The following is a 22,827-nucleotide window of genomic DNA, read 5'->3' on the forward strand; positions in this document are numbered from 1 at the left end:
ACAAAGTGCTTTTAGAAGCGGACGGCATTTACAGTGCCACTCCTAATTTCAGGAGGATCTCACCAGGTGCACGTGTGTACTTATTATGGTAACAACCGATGGTAGTTTAAATTGTGTGTTACTGGTGATAGTGTTTCTAGCATCTGGCCCATCGTCATCAGTGACCATGTTCCTTGAGTTACGAATTTTGTCTTTACACTTATATTGAAGTAGCTGCATAAGATAACTTTAAAAACTCAAATATGCTCAAAACAAGCATGGGTGAAGAAAAGCTGGTGCAGCATCTGGGTTTGCATTGACTACATCTAAACATCTAAAGGGGCCTGTCTTTAGTTACCTGGAACATGAAAATAGTTTGTAATCCATACTCGTAACATATTAATTTCATAAACTGGTATATAAGAGTACATAGTACAAAGATAAAGGTGACTAATTTAAGGACATTTTATGAAGCAACCACAGGCATAATACAGCTTTATTTATTTATTTATATAAATGAAAAATGCTTGGTTATTGGCAGATAAAACAAGAATAAAAAGCAGATGCACACAAAGGATTAATACATTAGGCAGTTAACACCCAGAACAACTGGGTGTAAAAAGCAAAAATTAATAGCTTTGGTGTTTTCTGTTTGCCTGTGGCCAAAACTCTGTTGGGCAAAATGTTGCAGAATTAGGCCCTGAATGCATGCAAGATCCCCAGGCTAGCTGAGCAAGGACATCACAGTTGAAATATACAAATAAATAAATAAATAAATAGTACTGTTCTTGCCTTCTTACCAATGCTACACAAGTTAGTTCTCATAAAATTTCTTGTAGAAAGAGAAATACGGGAAAGAGCTAGCTGTAATAAGTAAATCTATTACCTAGTGTAGAGTTCAGGTAACGTTTCATTCAAAGACAATAGTAATGAATCATAGAGCACTTCTAGGTGGCCTCTGTAAGCATTGTTACCATCTGACAGATTTCATGCACTAATAATTGTATGTCTTTGTAAGGGTACCAGAATTTTTTAGCCCTCTTAAAGTAAAATCTCAGGCTGAAGCCTACAGCTTTCTTTCCCCCTGCCTGTCCTGGGTGGTTTCAGTTTTCTTTGCTATAATTGCCATCATGTGTAACAACCCTCAGCAAGTCTAAAACTAGAAGCACACTCTAAAGCCAAGTAACCTGGAGAGGCTGGAGCAGAGGAAACGGGGAACAAGAAGGAGGCCTGTCATGGCTAGAAAAAGAAAAACTGAAGAAATCAATGAAAAAAAAAAAACAGAGCAAGTAACCCTTTCTGCGGTATTGGACTGAGCTTATTTTCATATTGTCTTTTTAACACACTCCTGCTGTAATTCTGTTAGATAGGGCCCCAGGCATGGCTCTGCAGAGGTACAGAGATGAGGTGGGGGTTACAGACACGCTGCTGAGGGTGATGTTTTCCCTAAAGCCAGCCGTGTGCTGCTTGCCTGCAGAAAGACGTCATCTGCTTGGCTGCATCCTGGAGGGGTCAGGGGCACAGGTCCCACCAGGCAGACTGCACTGTCACTGATGGCAGAGCCGTAATCTCAAAGGAGACAAAGCACCCAAAATCTGTGGGATTGTTTCTCCTCCCCCAAGTATCAGGGACACATTTCAGTAGCAACACCCACCGCTCGCACTACCAAAATTAGAAAGAAGCAGAAAACACAATGCGGCCTTAGTCTGCCCCCCGTGGTCAGATGCGGGTCCGATTCCCAAGACACGCATCAGGTTTTGGGGCTGGAAATCCGGGACTCGCAGCAGTGCTGTAGCCTCCAAGTGTTTCTCTGACTTCTTTGTTCCACCTAACCTTTAGCCAGGAGGTGGGAAGGCGGCCAGGGACATACAGCCCAGCCATAAAGGGGGTACCACACTCCAGAGGGCCCCCCTCGAGGTTCTTTTCCTTTACTTTTCTCATACCTGCATTTTTCTTCCTCCGGTATTTAGTTTCAGGTCTAGATGCAAACGCCCCGAGAGCCTCTGTCTGCAGCTAGGCCCTTCGGTGGTCACAGGTGATTTCTTTGTTTCAGCTCACAACCTGTGTGCTGGGGGAAATGCACACACTTCTTGCACAGGCTGGAGATCTTAGGTGTTTAATAGCTACTTCCCTTCTGCGGGCGTGCTGCCATCCCTCTCTTCCCCAACTTTCTCCTAATTAATTAACATTTTTTAACGTTAATATTATGTATTATGGAAGCAACTGTAAGTCTGTGATCTCCAGCTGTTTGCCAGCTTCCTTTAGAGGTCGCTTCTGCCACATTACCCTCAGCCAACCAGTGAATAAACATTGTTCTTCCGAGGATGTAGCTGGCAGAAGACATTTGCTTCCACCCTTTTTTTTTTTTTTTTTCAGTTTCCATGGACAAGCACTACTCATCAGCACCCCAGCTACAAAATCCACCTTGCTTTCAAAATACCGAACACATTAGACATTCTTTGCACGGGCAATTGAGTTCTAGCTCTGTTTTCCAAGGCTTATTAGTACTTCTTGACTTTTGCTCTTCTGTATTTTCCATGTAACAAGCGCTTAGCCCTTTAAAATTTGAACAAATAAAACAAATAGGCAGCTCACTGCAAAGTGAAAGTGCAGGATTACTCTGTCAGCTTGCCCTTTTCTCACACTGCAGGCCTGAGAGCGATTAAATGAAGCTGACATGCATTAGCAAGGCAGCCTAATTGAGCATGAATTGCAAGGGAAGTAGCAATAACCCAAGCCAGTATGGATTCGAGAGCAACCCCATTAGGGAGTGTTGATCAATATCACTGATTATGACATTTTAAAAATAAAATTGATTGTCCTTGACTCAAGTGGAAGGGAGACTCATTCATACATGCCACTGGATACAACTGCTCTGCTCGGTACAAAACACTTTGTGAAATGGCCATGGCAAGTCCCACCTTGCTGTCTTTCTTACAGGGGCAAAGCTCCCTTGACTTTGATTTTCTTTGCTCTGGAGGCCTTTTAGTTAAAAGCTCTATAATAGACTTGGAAGTATTGACAATAATAATAAGCTTATGGGTGAAATTCTGACCTCTGTAAAGTCAATGCAGCCAGAATTTCACCATTTTATATATCCACACACACATATAAAGTGTATACATATGCTCTTAACAGATCAAATCTGCACATTGATTCACTCTTTTTATTCACTCTACTTTGGAGCAGTTTGCTTACCAAAGATATTTTAGGTGCAAGCTAATAAAATGAATGGATCTTCCTCGTGCTTAAAGCAGAAAATAAAATTAACAACATTTTCCCCCAGGAGGCCTTCATCTAAGAAAAAATGAGGGAAGTCAGTATATATCTTCCTGTCTTCTTTGCGGAGCATTTTCAGATTCTGGGGTTGATGGAAAACTGCCTTACAAAACTGGCAGGTTTCTCAGCGAAGGGAACACCTAATCTAGCTCTGCTGCCTGGGTAAGGGGGAGCAGTAGGGAAAGTGGGATAATGTAACTTCAAGGGAGATCTGATTTATGTTTTTTTCAGGATCAAGCCTCACTGGGTTCAGTCGTATCTTCTGATGTCAGGGCAGAAGAACAGGAAAGGATAGGAATTAACCTGGGAATCAGCCTGACCAGGTACCCATGTAGCAGTGAGAATAAGGAAATGTAGAACACATGGGTAAGCTGTATAAATAATTTCTTAAGAAAACAGGTAAAAAAGAAAAAAAATCTCTTATGCTGCATACCTAAATAAGGCATGCAGGAAAAGATAATATATTTTAGTAGATCACCTAGGGAGGGGAATATATTAAGCTTTCAGCTCTTCTTTAAGCAGCTCCTGGGCCTCTTGAAATACTTTACCCTTGCCTATCTTTCATACATATTTCTCCACAAACCATCTTGTTGGATATAGAGCAAAGTAAACAGCAAAACAGCAGTAGGTATTTACAGGTGGACGCAGAATTTCCATCAATCTTAATGCACTGACTTGAAAGACCTTAATTAACAGCTAATTGTGGAAATGGTCTGATGAGTTCTGTCTTAGATAAGCAGAACTTCTAGTTACTGATTGTAGTTCATTTCCTCATCTTATTAGCTAACTCAGACACGTTTCTTCTGGAAATGAGTTAGTGCTTACTACAGTGTATCATTTACCTTACTCAATACTTGCACTAGGCATTGTGGAAAAACTGGAGCAAACATACCCGTTTGCAACCCAAAGAGCTTCTGTCTGCCCCCCAGCTCTGTCTGGTTTTGTGACAATGAGCAGCACAGCTGTCTCAGGCACCGGATCATGCATCCCTCCAACAACACAGTCTTTTGGCCCCCGCTGTGCAGAAGGACAGGCTTGGACATAACAGTTTCTTCAGGGCTTAATATCAATGTATTCCCGTACTTTGAACCAAAAAGTAAACTACTTTTTTTTTTTCTTCTTCTTCTTTTTTTTTCTCCACCCTTCCTTGCACTTCAGGAAGGCCTTGGTCTACCTCTGTGCCCACCCCCCGCCTAGGTTTCATGTCCTTAGACCAGTCTCTTCTCGCAGCCGGCTGGTCAGATCCCTTTCCTGCAGATGCAGTTAGGATACTGGTGGGATGCTATTTAGCAAGGGTGCTCATGGTTGTAATCCCTCAGGCTCAGTAGAAACAGACTAGCACATTTTTTTCCTTTGGACTATTGTCCAATTTCTAGCAGCAAGTAAAAGTTTTCCTCTCTTCAGTTCCTTTGATTTATGTTTAATGTTATGTGATGTGCTGAATCAGAGTTACACATTTGGCATATTTGGTGAGATAATATCAAGGCCTTCTATATTTTAGATGGCAAAATTCAGGGTGACTGGAGAACAGCTAGTACAACAGCCTGCAGGGAAGATGCCAAGGTGGGAAGCAGCAGTCTTGCCCTCATCCCATCCCCACGTGGGGGTCCTGGTTAGAGGTGTCTTTGAAAGAGCCCCGCTCTCTCCCTGATGCTGCAGAGCTGACCACAACAGCCCCTTGTTGCCAAAACCCATCCTTACAGCTGCCCAAAGAGTACATTCCCATATGTGACAGCTCTGTGGCCCAGGCAGCTCAACCCCTGTCCTTGGCGCTCTTTTGCCCTTAGATGCCGCCGATGACCAGGGATTACTCAGCAAGGGGAGGGTGGTGAGGATTAATTCCTTGGCTGATGTCTCAGAGACATGCCTGCTGGCTGCCAGACCTTTAACGCTGCGAGAATGGATATTTTTTCGCTCCAAATGGCAGCTTAAAAATAAGAATAAAAAAGAGCAGAAACATATGTTGATTCCAGCATGGGATGGGATCCACTGGTTCACAGCATCCTGTGAAATAAACCATTTCACTCTCTTCACTGACATCAGAGCACTTCCAGGTATTTTTGCCAGGACTTTATAAACTGTTCTTACTACTGTCACGTATCCTATTTGGCTGGGAATTTGTGCAGTAAGAATAGCACTACACATGCATATTCCCACTGCACAAACATCTTGGCAAGTGAAATAATTTATCAGTATATAGCAAACATACTACCTAATGACACACAAGCCCATTTCCTGGACTCGGACTTGTGTGCCAGTATTCATGGCTGTCCAAAACCCTTGTTCAAAGTTGATATCATAATCACTTGGCTAGATCTATTGTAATGTAAACACAGAAAAAAAAACAACTGTGTAACTGACCACCTTTATTAGGCTACCTTTCCCCCTAGAAAGACATCCGAGAAAATGTGTAATGAACTCCAAACAGTTTTGCTTCATCGTGACTAAGAGACCATTGTCTAAAGCAGTTTCTGTCCGTTCCTTGCATCTCCAAGTCTGTTATTAAGATGTTTGCAGTGTTAATGAAGTTCCTGTACAATCTTTTTTTCACATCATATATAATATCTACAGTTAATAAACCATGATAGGTTTTTACCACTCAAGTGCCAGAGCCTGGCCCCAGATCCTTTTTGTGATTGTTGCTCTCAGCAAATTGCATGGAAATGTCATTTTATTTTATTAGAAGTGGTGATGATGATAACTTGTATTAATGCTGAAAAATACTCTGTCACAATTCAAATCATCGTTAAAAAAAAAAAAAAGTAGGTGATCAGCCACAGAAAGGGAGGTTCAGAGTGGAAACTGGGGAAGTGTTGAAAGACTCCCAGCTCTGGAGGTGCTACCTGGTGATAACGTAATTGCAAACAGGCTTTTGGCCAAATGAATTACACCACATGTAGTTCCCTTGCAGTTGTTGGAAGTACTTTTTTATTAACCCTATTAAATGTCAATGTGTTGGTCCATATGTTGCTCCACAGGGACATACAGCTCTCTGGGGTTAATAGTAATCCAGGGCTTCCATTTTTTTTGTTGGTTTGATACTAAGGTCTTGTAGTACATGTTGTAAGGAACTTCATGTAAAATGACATGGGCTTTTCTTTTTTTTTAATTGTTTGAATACATTGAGTAATGATTACATTTTATCAGAAATTTAGAAGTATCTTCATATTATGTTGCTCCTGAGAGGCAATGATTACAATCCATGTGTGTAAGCTCTTCCAGCACAGAGACTGCTTTTTGTGCCAAAGTGTGGCAGAATGAAATTTCCCAAAGTTCTGCTGAAGTATATGAAAATATGATTATTTACCTTAATGCCCCTTCAGTCAGGACCCCAGGAAAAAAAAAGTCAGGATTGAGTCTAAGAAATTATTATGATCACATGGTATTTGGGGGATAGGATTCTAGAAACTGTTTTACTGCTCTGTAACATTCATGGATTATACAAAATGCTGCATCTGCTAAAGAGGTAAATGTCCATTCTGTGGCAAATTCTAGTAATTATTTTTTTCTCCACTTTTAATAGAAGTTTAACATCAAATAGATTTTTTTTTTTTTTATGGCTGACATTTCTAAAACCCACTTCTGATCCACAGAATGATTTGTTTCCATTATGATGAATCATGCTGTTTCAAAAAAGTCCTAACATTTTGTTTTGTTGGTCAAAACATTTCAGTATCATTTTAAAACATCAGCTATGAAATACTATCAAACACATGTGTTGTAATACTATTAAAATTTGTATTTCTAGGCACTACAAAAACAAACAAACAAAGCAAACAAAAAATTAAGTCAAAACAAAATACTACCTGGTTATAAGGAAACATTCATGCATTATGGAGATAAGAAACTTAACAGGAAATCACCGTGTCTTGCCATGAAGTTCTCTATTTTATGCAAAACTGCATCTTCTGTTGGGACACTGTTCAAATAACAAGTCGTGGCCAGTTTTACTTTGTGCTTGTCGCAGGGCAGAAACTACAAACCAAAACATTACTTGCAGTAAAACTGCCCTTGGACTGCCTATACCCAAATCCCTGATTTAAAGTAGGCAGGTATGTGCAGTCCCCAGAATATCCCAGTTTCCTTTGTATTTATTCTCCATGCACTGAAGGGAGCAGTTTTGTGTTCACATTCTTTCTTTCTATGGAAAGAAAGGGAAGGAAGAAATGAACAATGGTAAACTTTGTATCGTAACCCTTATAAATTAAAAATCATCCTAGCTTTGTTTTATGCCATGCACAGAAATTATAAAGCAGCTGTGTCCCGCAGGCAAATCTTAGGGAACTCACACATAGTCATTTAATCTGTAGCCGCTATGGGAAGCAGATGTCAGGGAAGAAGCATGGTTTCCCTTGTAGACAGTTGGTGGTCTGCAGGAGGGAGCAGTCCTCCTCGTGCCTCTGGGCTGCGGCTGGTAGGGTGCCTCGTTCCCGCTGCACTGGCCCGACGTGCACAGCAGAGCGCCTCCGAGGATCGTCAAAGACGCAGAGACAAAGCCAAGGTACAGGGCTTGACCTATCTCGTACTTCATCCCGTGAGGAAGCAGGGGGTTGTAGAAATCTGTAACTACATCGTTAGTGGTCCAGGAAACGGGTACCAGGCAAACGAGACCAGCCAGGATGAAGACGATCCCCCCGGAGACCGCGATGGAGGCTTTGGCAGAAGTCCCCTTGGCACAGCGGGTGCACTTCATTCCGACGACGGCAATCACGCATGCCAGCGCGGAAAGGACGCAGGAAATCACCATCATGGCACGGGCTGCTTGGAGGTCACGAGGCAGTGCGAGCTGGGAGCGGTGGACTTGGCACTGGTAGATGCCGGTGCTGTGCCAGACGCACTCCATCCACAGCCCTTTCATATACGCCACAGCTGTTATAATATTGGTGCCTACATGCGCCGTTCGCCACCAGTGTGGCAGAATAGTAGCAATTAGTGTCCCAATTAGACCGAGCAGGCTTAGAGAGAAGCCAAGTAACTGAACAGCTGTGCTTGCCATGCTAATGTTTGTCCTGACTGGTTCCCTTAATAAAGCACCTCCACTCGAATTCCTTCAGAAAACACGGGCTTTTCTTGGAAGATATGCAGCTGTTTTACTTTGACACCTTCTGCTCTCCTAATAAAAGGTAATTGAGGAAAAAAGGAGTTAATTATTACCCAAATGCATTACCTCTCCAGCCAGTGAGGTGCATTCCAAGCGCAGTTAGTGCAATAATTAGCATAGTTATCGCTGTTAATCGTATTTTTGTGGAAGTAATGGGAAAGTAAGCTTCCCTCTTCACTTATATAAACAGTCTTCTGTTGCCCACTGGGAAGAAAACTCAAGACAATTTATGAAATGGAAAAAAATATTTTAAATTCAAATATTCTTCTTCCCAGCAGACTCTTCAAAAAAACAAACATGATTTCCTTCTAAAGCAGAGAATTAGCTAGTGTTAACACTTGGAATGAATGAGATTTATAAAGTAGGGAACTGCAGTTTGCTTTACACGATGAAAACATTCCCAGAAGGTCATAGCAGGACTACAAAAACAATAAGGGCGTATTTGCTCAAACTAGGCAGCAACGAGAGTGATTTAAAACCTGTGGAAGAGGATAACAAGTATTGGATTAAAGTCACTTTCCTGACTTGCCAGTATTTCTTGAGGTTGCATTTTAATAAAGCAACTCAAAGGGGAATAATTTTCATTAGCCTCTGTGGAGTCTCAGCTTATGATTTTAGGCTGTGGTCTGAATGACAGCATGTGAAGCCAGATGTACATCATGGAGCTTCTGAGGAGCAACACCTTCACAGTTTTGTCGTGTATAAATTCTAGCTGGAAAACAAGGAACAAGAACTCTTCCTTCTGTATAAATCGCAGATTAAGTGGTCTTTTCCAATGGCTGCCTTGCAAGGTCTGTTATACATCATGCATTATGTGTGTGGGCAGAAACCTGATATTTTAATATATAAAATAACTGTTGCATCAAAATCCAACTTGGAATTCTGAAACAGAAACAAATTTAGGCTCCAATCCTGCAAAGATCTATGCATGTGCTGAACGCATGTTTATGGGAGAAAGCGTAAGTGTTTGCAGGACTGGGCCTTAGCAGGCAAAGGGAGGAAAACCATCTGGTGAAACTAATGAAGACCATTATAACAACAAAATAACGCAGATCGAGGAAAGCGAAAGCTGGTTTACATTCACCTTATCTCAGTAATGAGGCAGGATTGCTTGAGGTGTGCACCAGTGCTGATTTTTGTCTCCAGACAATGCCGTGGCATGCACTGATCTCTGCATAGCAGAAATATGGAGTGTCTCTACCCAGAACAACCCAGAATCCACCTTAGACCTTGTGCCAAAGGAAAGTAAAAAAAATTGAAAAGCATGGGGATTGCATGGGTTAGGCAGGGCAACCACACAGACTGAGAGCCTTGTGCTTAGACACGCTCCTTTTCTTTTGTTTGGAGCATGTCTTCTAGGCGCAGACATGGGGTGGGGAACATTGCGGTGTCGGATGGGGGGTCTGCCAAGAAGTACCAGGCCCTCAGACTAAAAAGGAAGAGCAAAACCAAAGGCCAGCTTTGCTTGAGCAGGGCTCATTTTAGGACTTTTTGGCCCTTCAGGTGCTCTGTTACTAATGCTTAAACAAAAATAAGCTGCTTTCTGTGGTTGTTGAAATAATTTGCCCAACTGGCAAATAGTGAGAAAAAGCAGAGGGTTTCTCTCAGAAATCCTTGTTCTAGGTAGGTGCTGGCCACAGGATCTGTCTGCATTCTGCCAGGGAAGATTGTGTTTCATATTGCTCTCTTTGTAACAGATATCACAGAGTACTGCAATATCACAGGACAAACATTAAGGCCAAGCACAGCACAGAGGAGCACAGCAAAAGTAAGCAAGTGGTTGTCTCCATCAGTACTGAACATTTGGTTTCTGTTCCTGCCACTTGCTTGGCTAAGAGCTCTAGAAATCCTCAAACTATGATTGTTTTCCAGATTATTTGGTTTCATATATTAAGCAAAAGGAAAACTAAACTGCTGTTTTTTGTTTATTTGTTTTGTTTTGTTTTTACATTATGCTTTGTTTCTTGTGAGGCGTATCGCTATATCTAAGCATGCCACATGTTAGAGAAATCATCCTGGCAATATTCCTTCTAGATCAGGGAGAGCTAGACCTGGCCTTGGGGCACGGCACAAGGATGGGAACATGCCCAGGTCGCATGGGAAATCTGTGACTGAACTGGAGATGAAGCTGGGGTGCCCCCCACCACACCCCAGTCCCAAACCCTAACCCCAGCACCAACTTTCATGTTCCTGCCTGGTCTGACTGTCCCCCACTCCCTTGGTTTTCTTCCATGCACATATCTGCAGGTAAGTGGAAGCCCAGGTTGCTCTCTGTCCGATTGCTTGGTCCACAGGTTATACCCGTATATTGCGCACCTCTCTGGAGAGTGCTAAAGGTTACTCCTGCATGTTTGCAAATAGGCTTTCAAGGTCAGGCATTAGGCTTTGCAGCTAATCCCAGAGAGAACAGGATATAAAAGGTAAATGTGATTTACACCGCCAGTCACGTGAAATGGACTTCCAATTTAATGGAGGTCAGAATACCCTGGGGCTTGGCAGCAGCTATTTTTAGATAGTATTAGGGTGTTGTTTTTAAACATTAGCCATTAAGAGCCTTCTAATTTAAGAAACTGGTGTTAATTAGCCCACTTGCTTGGTTCAGGTTTTCCATGTGCCTTCCTTAGCCAGCTGCCCCTGGTGTTGAATAATGCCACTGAATGAATAATGCCGCTGTTGAATAATGTTGAATAAAACCCCTGCGGAGCTGCCACCGCTCCCTACCTGAAAGTGGCAAAGCCAGCAGAAACTGAATGCCTTTATCTCTAAGAACATCAATGGCCCTGTTAAAATGTCTCACCTTACAGCCTTGTTCCTAACTGGTTAGGTGAGGAACATGACCACCACAGAGGGATCAGGTGAATGGCTGGTTGAATATTTCTCCTGGGCTGGCCTAGTTAAATGCAAGGACAGAAGCAAGTCATTTTTCTGCATGGATTGGGTTTGTTAATGTGCTTGAAAAATGAGCGAACCAGAGCCAGCTTTTGTGAGGAAGCAAAGACAATATCTGTACAGGGTCAAAACCTATGCATGTTGGTAAAATGGCTGCTTTCCTGAGGGGAGCCAGTAGAGTTACTGCCCAGTGCACAACTGCTAGAAAAGGCAGGAATGGCTTTCTCAAACCAAGTACCTTACTGATGTGGCTTGTTTCTTCTTTTGCCTTTCCCACTCAGGTGCCCAGGATATGAAGCGCAAGCTTTTTCTCTTGGAGGAAGCCCCTTTTAGTCATGGTGGTGTCTGTTTGCATCCCCTCCAGCAATAACACCGGCAACATGCTGGTCTCTTGTCCCATCCCATCCCATCATCTCAAATAAATCATTTTTTTTCATCCTCTTGGTGCAGTTTGGCCTGTGCCAGCATGAACCTTTGAGACAGCTGAACTAAACCCTTGCAGCAGACCTGGTTTGATAAGTGCTGCTATTTTGCTGGGTGATGGATCCTAATGTCAAGGCCCATTATTGGACCAAGAGCAGGGCAGCATGCATGTTTAGGGTAGCCCATCTAAGCACTGAGCGTTTGTAAAATACTTTGAAAAATGGTGAACTGTGAAACTTTTCATTTCCTTGTTCTGCCAGTTTATGCCAACTTCTTTAAGAGCACAAGGGTTGGAAAGACAACTGCCTTTCCATATAAACTTTTGTTTTGTCTGTTGCCTGTGTTGTACAAGAACAGCTATAGCTGGGATAAATCCCAGGCTGTACTTTCCACTGGGCTGTATCACAGCTGCATTAGCTTTGGGAGACATGTCTCCAAAGTAAGCTCCAAATAAACAGCAGAAACCGATGTCACTAATCTGGGTATTTATCCTGGATTAAATGACAGATGCATGTTTTACTGCTGCCTCTTTCATTGTTTCTCATTTTACTATTTCCCTACCCATATCAGTCTTATCCTTTATGTTTCTGTTCTTTCCGAGCCAGACCCTTGAACTGCTTCTTCTCATGCATGCAGATTTTGGCTGTGTTGACTCTCCCCCCTGGGGCTGCAGAATGTTCTGCTGATGGATTTTTATTCAGTCATTTTGGTATTTATCAGTGTACCCTTACTTACCTGTGCTTTCACTTCAGCCCCTCAAATTCTGCACCATTTCTCTCAAAAACTCTGGAAATCTGGCAATCTCAGCCTGTGTGGGGGAAGTGCAAGGTGCTAAGATGCAGTGGAGTCCTTTGTAGACAACCAGCAGAGTCAGGCCTGACGTGCTCCCCGTTGGGGACTTCAGTTCAGCCAGGCCCTGAAGTATGCACTCATTTTACTTGCTTGTTTAATCTCACACAGCCTGAATTATTAAGGTTGGGCACATGTTTAAGTGCCAGCTGAATCAGAGCTTAAGGCATGAACAAGCCGTGCTTTAGCTGGGAGGGTGGGCAAGGTTACCTGCTCCAATGCTTCGAGTTTGGCCTTCTCCCCATCGCCAGGCCCTTTAATTGCTAACGCCTTCTGAAATGTTTTAGGGGAAAAAATTGGCTGGCACTTTTCACTCTCTAAGAAGAAATCCCTCCCTGTATGTGGGCGTGGGTGAGTAGATCTCCGGGAAATAAGGCCTGTAGGGCTTGCAGCAAAAATTCTTCATTTTTCCCCCTTTTTTTCCTTAAGAAGAGATTAGGAAATCAATAAAAGTTTGAAAGGCGCATTGTAACCAGCCCTGACCCAACACCCACTCTAACCCCTCTCTGAGAAGCAAGGCCTAGCGGCAAAGTCTGACGTTGATCACTGCAGCACAGCTGCGGCGCTGCCAGATGTGCGTGAGGAGCGTGAACCCCTCTTCAGACCCCAAAGCCCCCAGGACTTGCCCCGTGCAGAGCTGCTGGGTTTTAACCAGCCTGGTGCTGCCTCATTGTTTCCTCCTGCACAGGCGGGCTCCTTCACACCAACACCAGCGCCATCTGCCCCTGCTGCTTTTTCGGGCCTCTGTGTTGGCCATAGGTGCTGCCAAGGGTACCTCCATTCATTTTGTGGTTTGTTTCTGCCTGAGACCAGCCATACATTATCTCTGCACCAAATGCTCTTGTCTTTAAAATGCTCTTGCTTTGAAATATTCTTGAGTGGACTCCATTTTTTTTTTTTTCTGTTACAGAAGTATTTCACATTTTGGGTTTTGTTTGTTTCGTTGGTTTTGTTCAGGGGCACAAAACAAAAGATTAATTTTCACCTTGAACTTGCTTAAATGTCAAAAGACCTGGAAAAAGTAGAAACCACACAACTTGAAAAGTATCAGGTCCACAATTTGATCCCACATAATTTTACCCCCCAGATTCGGGACTCTTGTCATCTCTGTCCTCTGGATAGCCAGTGGTGAGGTCGGTAGCTCAGGGGGTGGTTTAGATCTTTGCTGGGATGAGTTGCCATTCAGGCTGCCATCTGCTTTTTGGGGAAGATAGAGGCAGCTGAGAGGAATGGGTCTCCTTGCTGAAGTGCTCCATGCAGAGCCTTATCCCAGGCCTCAGGGAGAAGGACCACAACATGAAGCTATTGGCATGGTATGAACAGACAACAAGGTTAAGGGATGAAAGAATAGTCTCCGGGATAGTCCCCAGAACTGCTCATCTGGATCAAAGCTTTCCAAAGAGTCCAGAGATTTTGAGCAGCTTGGTTTTTGGATGCTTAGTTTGAGAAACCATGAAGTGCTCAAATCTGCTCTATGGGGAGCCAGATCTAAGCTCTAAGAACTGGGAAACTTGAAGTCATTTGTCATATCTATAGCAGGGTCTCAAGGTCCACCCAAAAAAACTGTGGTGTGGAAAAAAGAATTGAAGGACAATATTATCTGAAAGCTAAACTGTGATTATATGAAAATGATTGATGTTTTCAGACAGAGGTATATATGCATACAATTATATGGTTGGCGCATGAACAAAAGCTCTTGTGCTTGGACCACTTGCAGCTCACATGATCTCATTTTTTACTGAATGTAGCCAAGGTTAATAGTTTTGAAAGATAATAAACATCCACAATATGGTAGAGGTTCCTCCATATAGTGTAACATAGAGGAGGAGATGATGAATGGTGCATTTATAAAATGCACCACATACAATGTGGCTACTTAGTACTGTCTTATATTTATAATATTAATGTCTTAAATGAGCATTGTAGCAAATATACACTATAAACCTTCATTTTCTTTCAGAAAGTCAATCCTTTCACTGAAATTGGTTTACTGAATCTAGGAGGTGTTTGTTTGCCTATGGGACGCTGCTAGATGAGTAAGCTTAACATGCTGGAAATAATGGACTCTTTTCTTAAATGTTGACTGTGGCTTTGGAAGAAATTCTTCTGGAGTTATTAGTACTTGTTTGGTTAATCTTAATTTGGATCCATCTGCAAACACACAAACATTATGAGGTACTGTATATGTACATGATAAAGCAGCCTTTTTTTCCTTTAGAGCCTCACTTGTTCTAGAGTAATGGATTTTATTCAGGGAAGTGAGACAAACAAGGCTGCTGTCTTGGGGGTTTATCTATGTTATTCCACAAAATTCTGAGGGTGTATTGGGCAAATCACAAATGCCAGATTTCATTTTCTGGGTGTACCAAACACAACAAGCTTGACTATTAAGAAATTCAGTGGAAGACGGGACAAGGTAATGTGCTATGATATACTCAGTACTATGAAAATCAGGTATGTGGCTCCACTTGCTGAACACTAAACATTAGGTCGCATTACTGATAGTCTGGGCTTTTCTTCTCCACATGCAAAGTGGAAATAATTTCAACTGAGGGTAAATTAATCGGTGTTTGAAACACTGTTGTATTACAATAAGACCACCAAGACACTGCCTTAAACTCAATGGAACATTTCATTGGAAAGCTAGTATACAAGGAGAAGGCAAGATAACAGTTAGCATTTTGGGGGGTGAGATAATTCACAGTGTTTATACACAGTGTCAGTATGCAAAAAAAAAATGTGCAAAACAAGGAGGCATGGGAACTGAAACTCCAGTTGTTTGCCTACCAGTGTCTTTGTGGACCCTTACCTTCCAGAATAAATGTAGCCAAATCAACATCAGAAAGTCTCCTTGTAGCCTGGCATTTGAAACAACCATATCCCTTTTTGGAACATGATCTGCTGGAAGCAGGGAAATTTTGTGCGTAGGCTGGGCTTTTATCAGGCCCTCAGATTAAAAGGCCACCACATCTGCAGAAAGGGTTGCAGCCTGAATGACGCAGAACTTACGGGGGGCTCCGTGCCCTGGAGGATTCCTGTCGGCAAGCGTGAGCTGGTAAATTAATCGCTGCCCAGGCAGATTACAAAAAACTAACAGCTAAAACAGAGCACTTATTGCCCTGGAGCACTGAGAGATCTTGGAGCTGTTTCAGCCCGGATGTCAAGAGCCTTTGGGCCAGGTTGTCCGCTAGCATAAATCCACACGGTGCCACTCAGCAGTAGGGATGGGGCGGCACCAACGTGGCGTTTGGGAGATGAAGGCTTTGAGCTGTGTCCCCCAGTCTGCATGCGTGCGGCTGGCTGGCTACCTATTGTATCTGAGTTATTATAATTTATGACCAGCGTCTGCAATGCCTGCGCAGCCTGCGTGAGCACTGCCTTCAGGTTACTCCTGGGTGATTTTGCCCAGTCAGATTTTAAATGACTCAAGCCCTGGAGTTTCTAACATTTCCTGTGGCGGGCTGCGCTGCAGTCTGGTACACTTCACCATTCAGAAATACATCCTGAGTGCCAAGCTAAATTCTCATGCTCCTTCTCCCAGCCATATTTCCTTGAATCAGCCTAAACAAATTACCTCGGTGATGCGTATGCCCTGGAAATACCTGTTGAAAGTTATCATACCTTTTTTGTTACCCGTGTCCCACCTAGGCTCTCTCCTTCTTCCCCTTGTCCCCCCGCTCTCATGCTATTGACATTGCTCAACAATGCTTAAAATAGTTTTCAGCCCAATTTAGCTTCATCTTTGTTGTAAGGTCGTGTGATATATTGCAATTTAGGTTGTCTTTGCCGCAGGACAGAGTTTTCCTTCAGCCACTGCTCAAACTGACCTCAGAAAGGGATCATGTTCCCAGCCTGTGTTATCCTTTGATACAGGTGCTTCCAGAAACTTCCCCTACTATGTGAACCATTGCTTTGTTGAAGACTGAAATTAGATTTGCAGGGTTTACACTGCAGTGCATAGCTTGCTGGGTGACTGCACATTTGCAGCTTTCCTCTCCTTCTTGGGACTGCTTGCGGATCTGAGCTCCATCTTGGGCATGAGCTCGCGTGGAGGGGCCAGTGCCCTCTTGTCAAAAGATCTAAGGGAGGAAATACGCACCCCGGCAAAACCTGAAACAAGATCTGGGCTGCTGTGTTTCACTCAGCAGCCACAGAACGAAGAGGGGAGGGGGAAAGGGGTGCCATTTGCTTGCCTCTGTGCAAAAAAAGTGTGTGGATCAATCCTTTGCCTCTCCTTTCTGCACCAGTAAGCTTTCATCCCAGCCATCCACAGAGGCCACTCACCTTTTTTTGTTGATTTTTTTTTTGTAATTTTTGGTTCCCATGTGTTTTTTTTTTTGGTTCCATGGAGCCTAGGAAGGCTCCCAGGCAGAAATGTGGGCTGAGCCCCTGAGCAGTGCATTCTATATGCCTGGTTGTGCTGCACAAATTGAGCCTGGCCCGCATGGATGGCCAGCATGAGGCACTGGTGGCACCTGGGCTGCCTAGGGGGGACACATGCTCTTGGTGCCACTGCCCACGCTTGGCAGATCCCAGTGGGCTGGCAGGCAATGCTGCTGTGAGTGGTCTTCAGGACAGATATTTGGCAGCCCCAGATCAATGGCCAACCTTCCCCATTCTTCCCTACTGACCTGGGTGTGCTGAAGATCCATCTGAGAAAATCCAGATATGTCCTAACCTGGTTAATGTGCCTAGGGGCTGTTATGGTGGTGGGCATTGTAAGAACTGCACAAGAAGATAAATGTCACTGCTAAAGCCGGAGCAGTGAGCTGGCATGCCCTGCATACCTCGGTGAGCTTGGGCTCATTTGTGTTGGTGTAAATGGAGAGCAGCTGCTCAAGCCCATCCTATTAAAGACCTGATACATCGGAATCAGACCTGACAGAGATCTTCCTTGCCCTTCAGTGTTTGCCTTAACTTTGGATTTGCAACACAGTCATGGAGGTTTTACACAAAGCTGTAGATCCTCAGACTTCTGTACCTACACAGGAGCCATATTTTATTTCTAGGCCAACTTAACCCCATTAACAAACGAACTGGCAGCCAAGTAACAGAGTGCTCAGGATGCACGTACCTGTGGCACCACCTGCAACATGCAAATTGGTGGGAGCACTGTGCTCAGGGCATCAGCCTCCCTTTGAGCTGAGCACACGTGGGACTCTTCACTGCTGTGTGTTGCCCTGTATTTGTTCTGATAGCTATATCTGTGGCCCTGCCTGAAATTCTCCCCATGTCTTTGACACTTTCATTTGTCTTTCACTACATGACCAGAATAAATAAGACCATCAGCCACAAACTCATTTGTCTTTGCTGTAGCTCTCAGAGAGTGCTGTAATTATTTAACTTCTTAAAACTTTCACACTCTTACAACTCTCATAAAGTAGTTGGTTAACTCTTGATATTTTCTCCCCAGCTGTGATGATTTAATCTAGCCTGGGTTTTGAAAGAGTCAGCCAGGAAAACCCCACAGCGCAATACAGCTCATTTATAAGGATCGGCGTTTCTGCAAGACCAAGCCTGCGCTGCACTCTACATCTGTCTTATCTAAACACTACCACCACACTGTATTTAGGTTTTCACGGTAAGTTAAACCACGACACGTAGATTTGAGAAAGTCATACATCTGGCCTGGAAAGATCATTCTGTATTTTAAACATTTTGTGGAACAGCTCCATATTATTAATTCAGGTAGAGAACATTTGTTTTGGGAGGTTTAGTTCTCTTGCCAGCAAGGGGGAAGCACTGTGGTCTCTTTACCACAGAAGTTCTTACCGTGCACAAAACCCCCCAAAATTAAGCCAGTCCTCACCAACTTTATAAATCACGGCCTTTCATAAACATCACAAAACTATTCTGATGTGAGAATTGTGTTATAACACAGGTGAAATTCCCATTCTTCCCCAGTGATGACTTTCACCCATAAGTGAGAAAAGAGCCAAAATAACTCAGAAACCCAGCAGTGACAATTTATATTTCAAAATCAAGTCCTCTGAATTCCAAAGCCAGGAAATTCTTATAATTAAGATGCCTTTTACAGACATTAAATACCCGATATAGTTTATGTTGCTTATTAATGGTCAACAAGAATACTTTAAACTTTATATTTAACACAGAAATTGTAAGTATAAACTTCTCCCACTACATATATTTGCTATTGCTGAGCTAACATTGAAAGACACATACTAACTTTTTAAATTTCCTGACTTTTATGGTTGCTCAATTTTGCAACCTTAACATTATTTTGAAACTAGGATTGTGTAAAATTTTCCCCGTGAGACTAAGAGAACTATGTGATTTTGAAATGTTGCCTTTCTATAGCTAATTTCCCTGGTTTTGTGTGTTGTTTTTTTTTAACTGAAAATCTTGCAGACAGGAGCAAAATCACAGGACCTCAACAATAATCAAGTGTGTTTCTAATACCCTGGTGCCTTAACTTCTCAGCGTTTGCTGGGTGTTCGCGCTCAGGTGCAGGTGTACGTCTGCGACTGATCACAGCCCTGTCCAGGAAAGCACTTGACATCGCTTAAACCGCTCTCATGCTCAGGGTGAAGCACTAGCTTAAGTGCTTTCCTGTATTGGGGAATATCTATAGAGATATTTAAACTTGAAAGGAAATTGAATTTAATTTTCCTATCAATGCATGTGGGATTTGAACAGGTGACGAATTACGTCTAATGGCTGCTAGTGTGTGTAGTCCCTGGACGTGAATGGGAAATTAATTCTTTCTGTCTATGTGGAATCATAAAGCAGCGTAATAAGTAAGAGAAACTGTGCTCATGTAAAACACAGCACAGGTCGTTCTGGGTTTGTGTCCAGACTGTTTTGCAACTCATGTTACAGATTTGTTTCTGGGCCCAATGCTGGCTCTTTTCTGGGGGTGAGCAGATGTCAGGAGCTCTTCTATTAGCCGGCCTCTTTAGGTGAAAATTCGCCCCTTGTGAGGGGGAGTAGCAGACACAAGCAATATTTAAAACCCCTTAAACAGGATTAAATGTTGTCTTAAGTCTGGTGCTGGCTCTCCACACCCCTCACGGGATGAACATGAACGCTGTAAGCGAAGGGAGGGCGATGCCCGTCAGCCCAGCTCCAAGGGGCAGTACTACGGCGCAGTGCCGGCAGGTTCAGGCTTTGCCAAGAGCACGTCATCCTCTTCCCTGTGCAGCAGGACAGGAACGGACACCCTACGCCCATCTGCAACGAACTGTTTTATTGCTAACGCTAAATGGCGCGTGACTCTCTGCCTAGAGCACATGTGTTTACTGTAGGACGTCACCAAATGAATACGACTGAGAGTTGCAAAGGAAAACCAATTACTTTTTAAGCAAGGGCAAATCATTTGTGCTACAAGGAGCACTAAACCTTGTGGAAGCAAAGGTCTTCCAAAGGGCTCAGCATCACACAGGAGAAAGTGATTCACGCTACTAGTAGCTGGGTTTTCAAAACTAAGCACAATGACGGGGGTATTTATTTAATTTGGAAAGTACTGGGTGGCGCAGGTTTGTTTCCTTTGAATGCGTGTCTTCCTGGATCATGTGCCAGTGTCTTTTCATGAGCTGACGAATGTATCGAATTTAGGTGCTGAAAGGAACAGGAGACACTTTTACTATGTTCCAAAGAATGGGAAATATGGTTTCGTGGGTTTATTTTTCATTCATTTAGGTGCCGTCCGGTTGCCCGCTGCAGATGCCTCTGTAAATATCTGCAAAGGAGGGACCTTTCGGGAACTAGCAGCTACTGATACACTGCACCCAGCAGCCAGAGCCAATAGAAACATACCCAATGTCCTGGATCTCTGTTTTCATTTCTTTCTTGTTCCAGTGTAGCTGTGGATTTTTCTTCCTGGCTTAGAGGTGAGTGCTGCCAAGCAGCCAGGCTGAGTGAGCCCTGCCCTAAGCCGACTGCAAAATCTGCAAGGGGAATGGCGGTGTCCAGGATTGTCCTGTCCCTGCTCTCCCTCACAGCTGGCCTTACTTCAGGAATCTGCTCCCAAGGGAGGAAGAGAAACCTGCCGTGGTGCTCCAGGTGCCCTGGGGCTGGCTAGCCACACGCCTGGGGCTGTTACAATGTGGTTGCCCTGCTATTACTACTGCTATTATAATGGCAAACTGAATCCTTGCATAACGACTGAAGGATTTGACCATTACAGCAATGGCATTAATATTGCCTTACTATTATTATTTCTGGTCTCTTACTACCATTTCCCATGTCGCATAATTCCAATATGCTTTTCAGAGGCAGCCACGTCTTCCAAGGTCTTTGTTAGTGCCCGCTACAGAGATGGGAAAAGCCACACGATAGTCTGCCAGAGCCTAACACAGCAATTAACCCGCTGGTCCTTCCTTGATGCGGTGGTTCATGATGATGAAAGCTCCAGACCTGCCGGCTCCAAGGAGTTACTTTTACTGTATCAACTTTTCATGTGTAATAAAAAGTATAGCCACATGAGAAAATGAACTTATCTATGTACCCCCAGGTTTCAGAGAGCAAAAGGCTGCTAAACCAAGCAATGTGATTAGGAAAAATAAGGAAATGAAATCACTTAATGGGAATGTGCAGTGCATAGAAGGAATCAATAAATAGTTCCCAGGAGTTACCAAGGGCTGTTTTAATGCTTTTTGGACCTAAACTATCTAATCCCTACCCTTTCTGTTTTATTTGTCCTCCGTTCTATCACATATCACTGGAATATCATGCATCCTGTGAAGATCACAACAGCTGCTTGGTCCCGGGACTCAAGGTACAGTGACAGGGTCAAACTCTCTTTATGTTATGTATCAGATTCTCCATGAGAACTCTCTCTCTCTAGAACTGCTTTAAAGCCTTTCTGAGGATACGGATATGAGCCCGTTTCCACATGCACCAAACTGTCTTCCTTTTGCTGAGGCTTAATGCATGCTGTGGAATAATCATCCCCTGGATTTGGCCAGTAGCAATAGTTCATCTGAACACTGATAGATAAAGCAGTGCAGTGTGTTGTGCTGTATGGCTGATAAATCATTTTGCAAAGCACTTACTGCAAAAGAGGAGGAAATTAAAGCCTGCAGGCCTCTCGGTGACATCTGGGTAGCTTCTCTGTGACTAACATCACAAGTTGTCCCTAGATGTTTTCTGACTTACCTACCTGTTTTTGTTGGGTTTTGTTTGTTTTCCACTGTACAAATGGGACAAATGGATGGAGGTAGAAAACTCCCCATGTATTCTGTACTGTATTCAGCACCCATTGAAGGTACCATTCACTTGAATGAGTCCTGGACCAAGATTTTAGTTCTGGATGCTGGGAAATTATTTCCTTGTCACTGTTCACAACAATAAGCTTTCAGAGGATATGACTGCAAGGGTGATAAACTGGGTGATCACTCAGCTGGTGATCAACTCAGAGAGTAACAAATGAATGACAAAAATTGGGTTAACAGATGATTTTAATTCAAGTTACTGTTAAGCAACATTAATTTGCAGCCTTTTTTTTGTTTGGTGATGTCTACCTGAGCAGAGGAATGTATGCCAGACTCCAGCAGTGCACATAACTCATGGTTCTGAACACCTATCACAGAGTCATTGCACCATCTTAGTTTTTCCCCTTTACAATACCTTATATTCAGCCAGGAGGATAGTCTATCTGCTGGTCTTTATCATCGCTGGAGAAAGCCCTAGTGATGTGGGTGAAAGTCTGGCTTGCTTCAGTGGAAGTTGAGCCATGGTAAGGAAAACTGAGGAGGACTACAGGATTTGCCTCATTCTCCCAAAGATCAAAAGAGATATCTGTGAGATGGACAAAGTTTTAGCAAACTTAGAAAACTGTAAAAACACTACTTAATTTTAACCAACCTGGATTTTGAAATCAAGGTATCCCTTCACCTAGTAATTCTGTGTGCCATCAACATGTCCAGTGACAAGATCACACCAAATCCTATGACTGAACCATTCTAATTTGGGAGAATTTGGCTATGGTTTAAATCCAGGTTACAGCTTAAGTGTGTATCTCAATATACAGATGCCCGTTTGTGCAAGTTTTTCTCATTCTTTGACTCACAAAATGTATTTTACATATCAATATAGAAAAAATTGCATCATGTTAGATCAAAGATTCATCCAATCCTGTAGACTATCCCCAAAGTGCAAATAGCTGAGGTTTAGGAAGGAGAGTAAAAACAGGAAAAGCATGTAACATTTATTTTCCAGAATACTCTCCCTGTCTCCAACAAGCTGATGATCACAGACCTCTTGACCCTGAAATATTATCTTAGTGTTTCACCTTAATGACTTTTTCTTTCACTGTTTCATCCAATTACTTTTTCAATGTGTGCAGA

The 22,827-nt window shown here is 43.1% G+C and overlaps 1 protein-coding gene across 2 annotated transcripts in view; it reads right to left on the minus strand.

Moving 5' to 3' along the window:
- Positions 1 to 5,203: 5,203 nt before the first annotated feature.
- CLDN14 (claudin 14) overlaps positions 5,204 to 22,827 on the minus strand; it is a 29,117-nt gene continuing 11,493 nt past the window's right edge. Inside the window, exons 2-3 of one of the 2 annotated variants that reach the window (XM_066978625.1) lie at positions 7,548 to 8,371; positions 5,205 to 7,399 (exon numbers count right to left, since the gene is read on the minus strand). In XM_066978625.1, the coding sequence (XP_066834726.1) occupies positions 7,279 to 7,399; positions 7,548 to 8,254 (828 nt within the window). In that variant the 5' untranslated portion in view covers positions 8,255 to 8,371 and the 3' untranslated portion in view covers positions 5,205 to 7,278. Of the gene's footprint in view, positions 8,372 to 22,827 lie in introns of both variants that reach the window. The other variant, XM_066978634.1, reaches the window with a different exon arrangement.

The sequence above is a fragment of the Anser cygnoides genome, chromosome 1 (genome assembly GCF_040182565.1).
Source record: "Anser cygnoides isolate HZ-2024a breed goose chromosome 1, Taihu_goose_T2T_genome, whole genome shotgun sequence".
Lineage (NCBI taxonomy): Eukaryota > Metazoa > Chordata > Aves > Anseriformes > Anatidae > Anser > Anser cygnoides.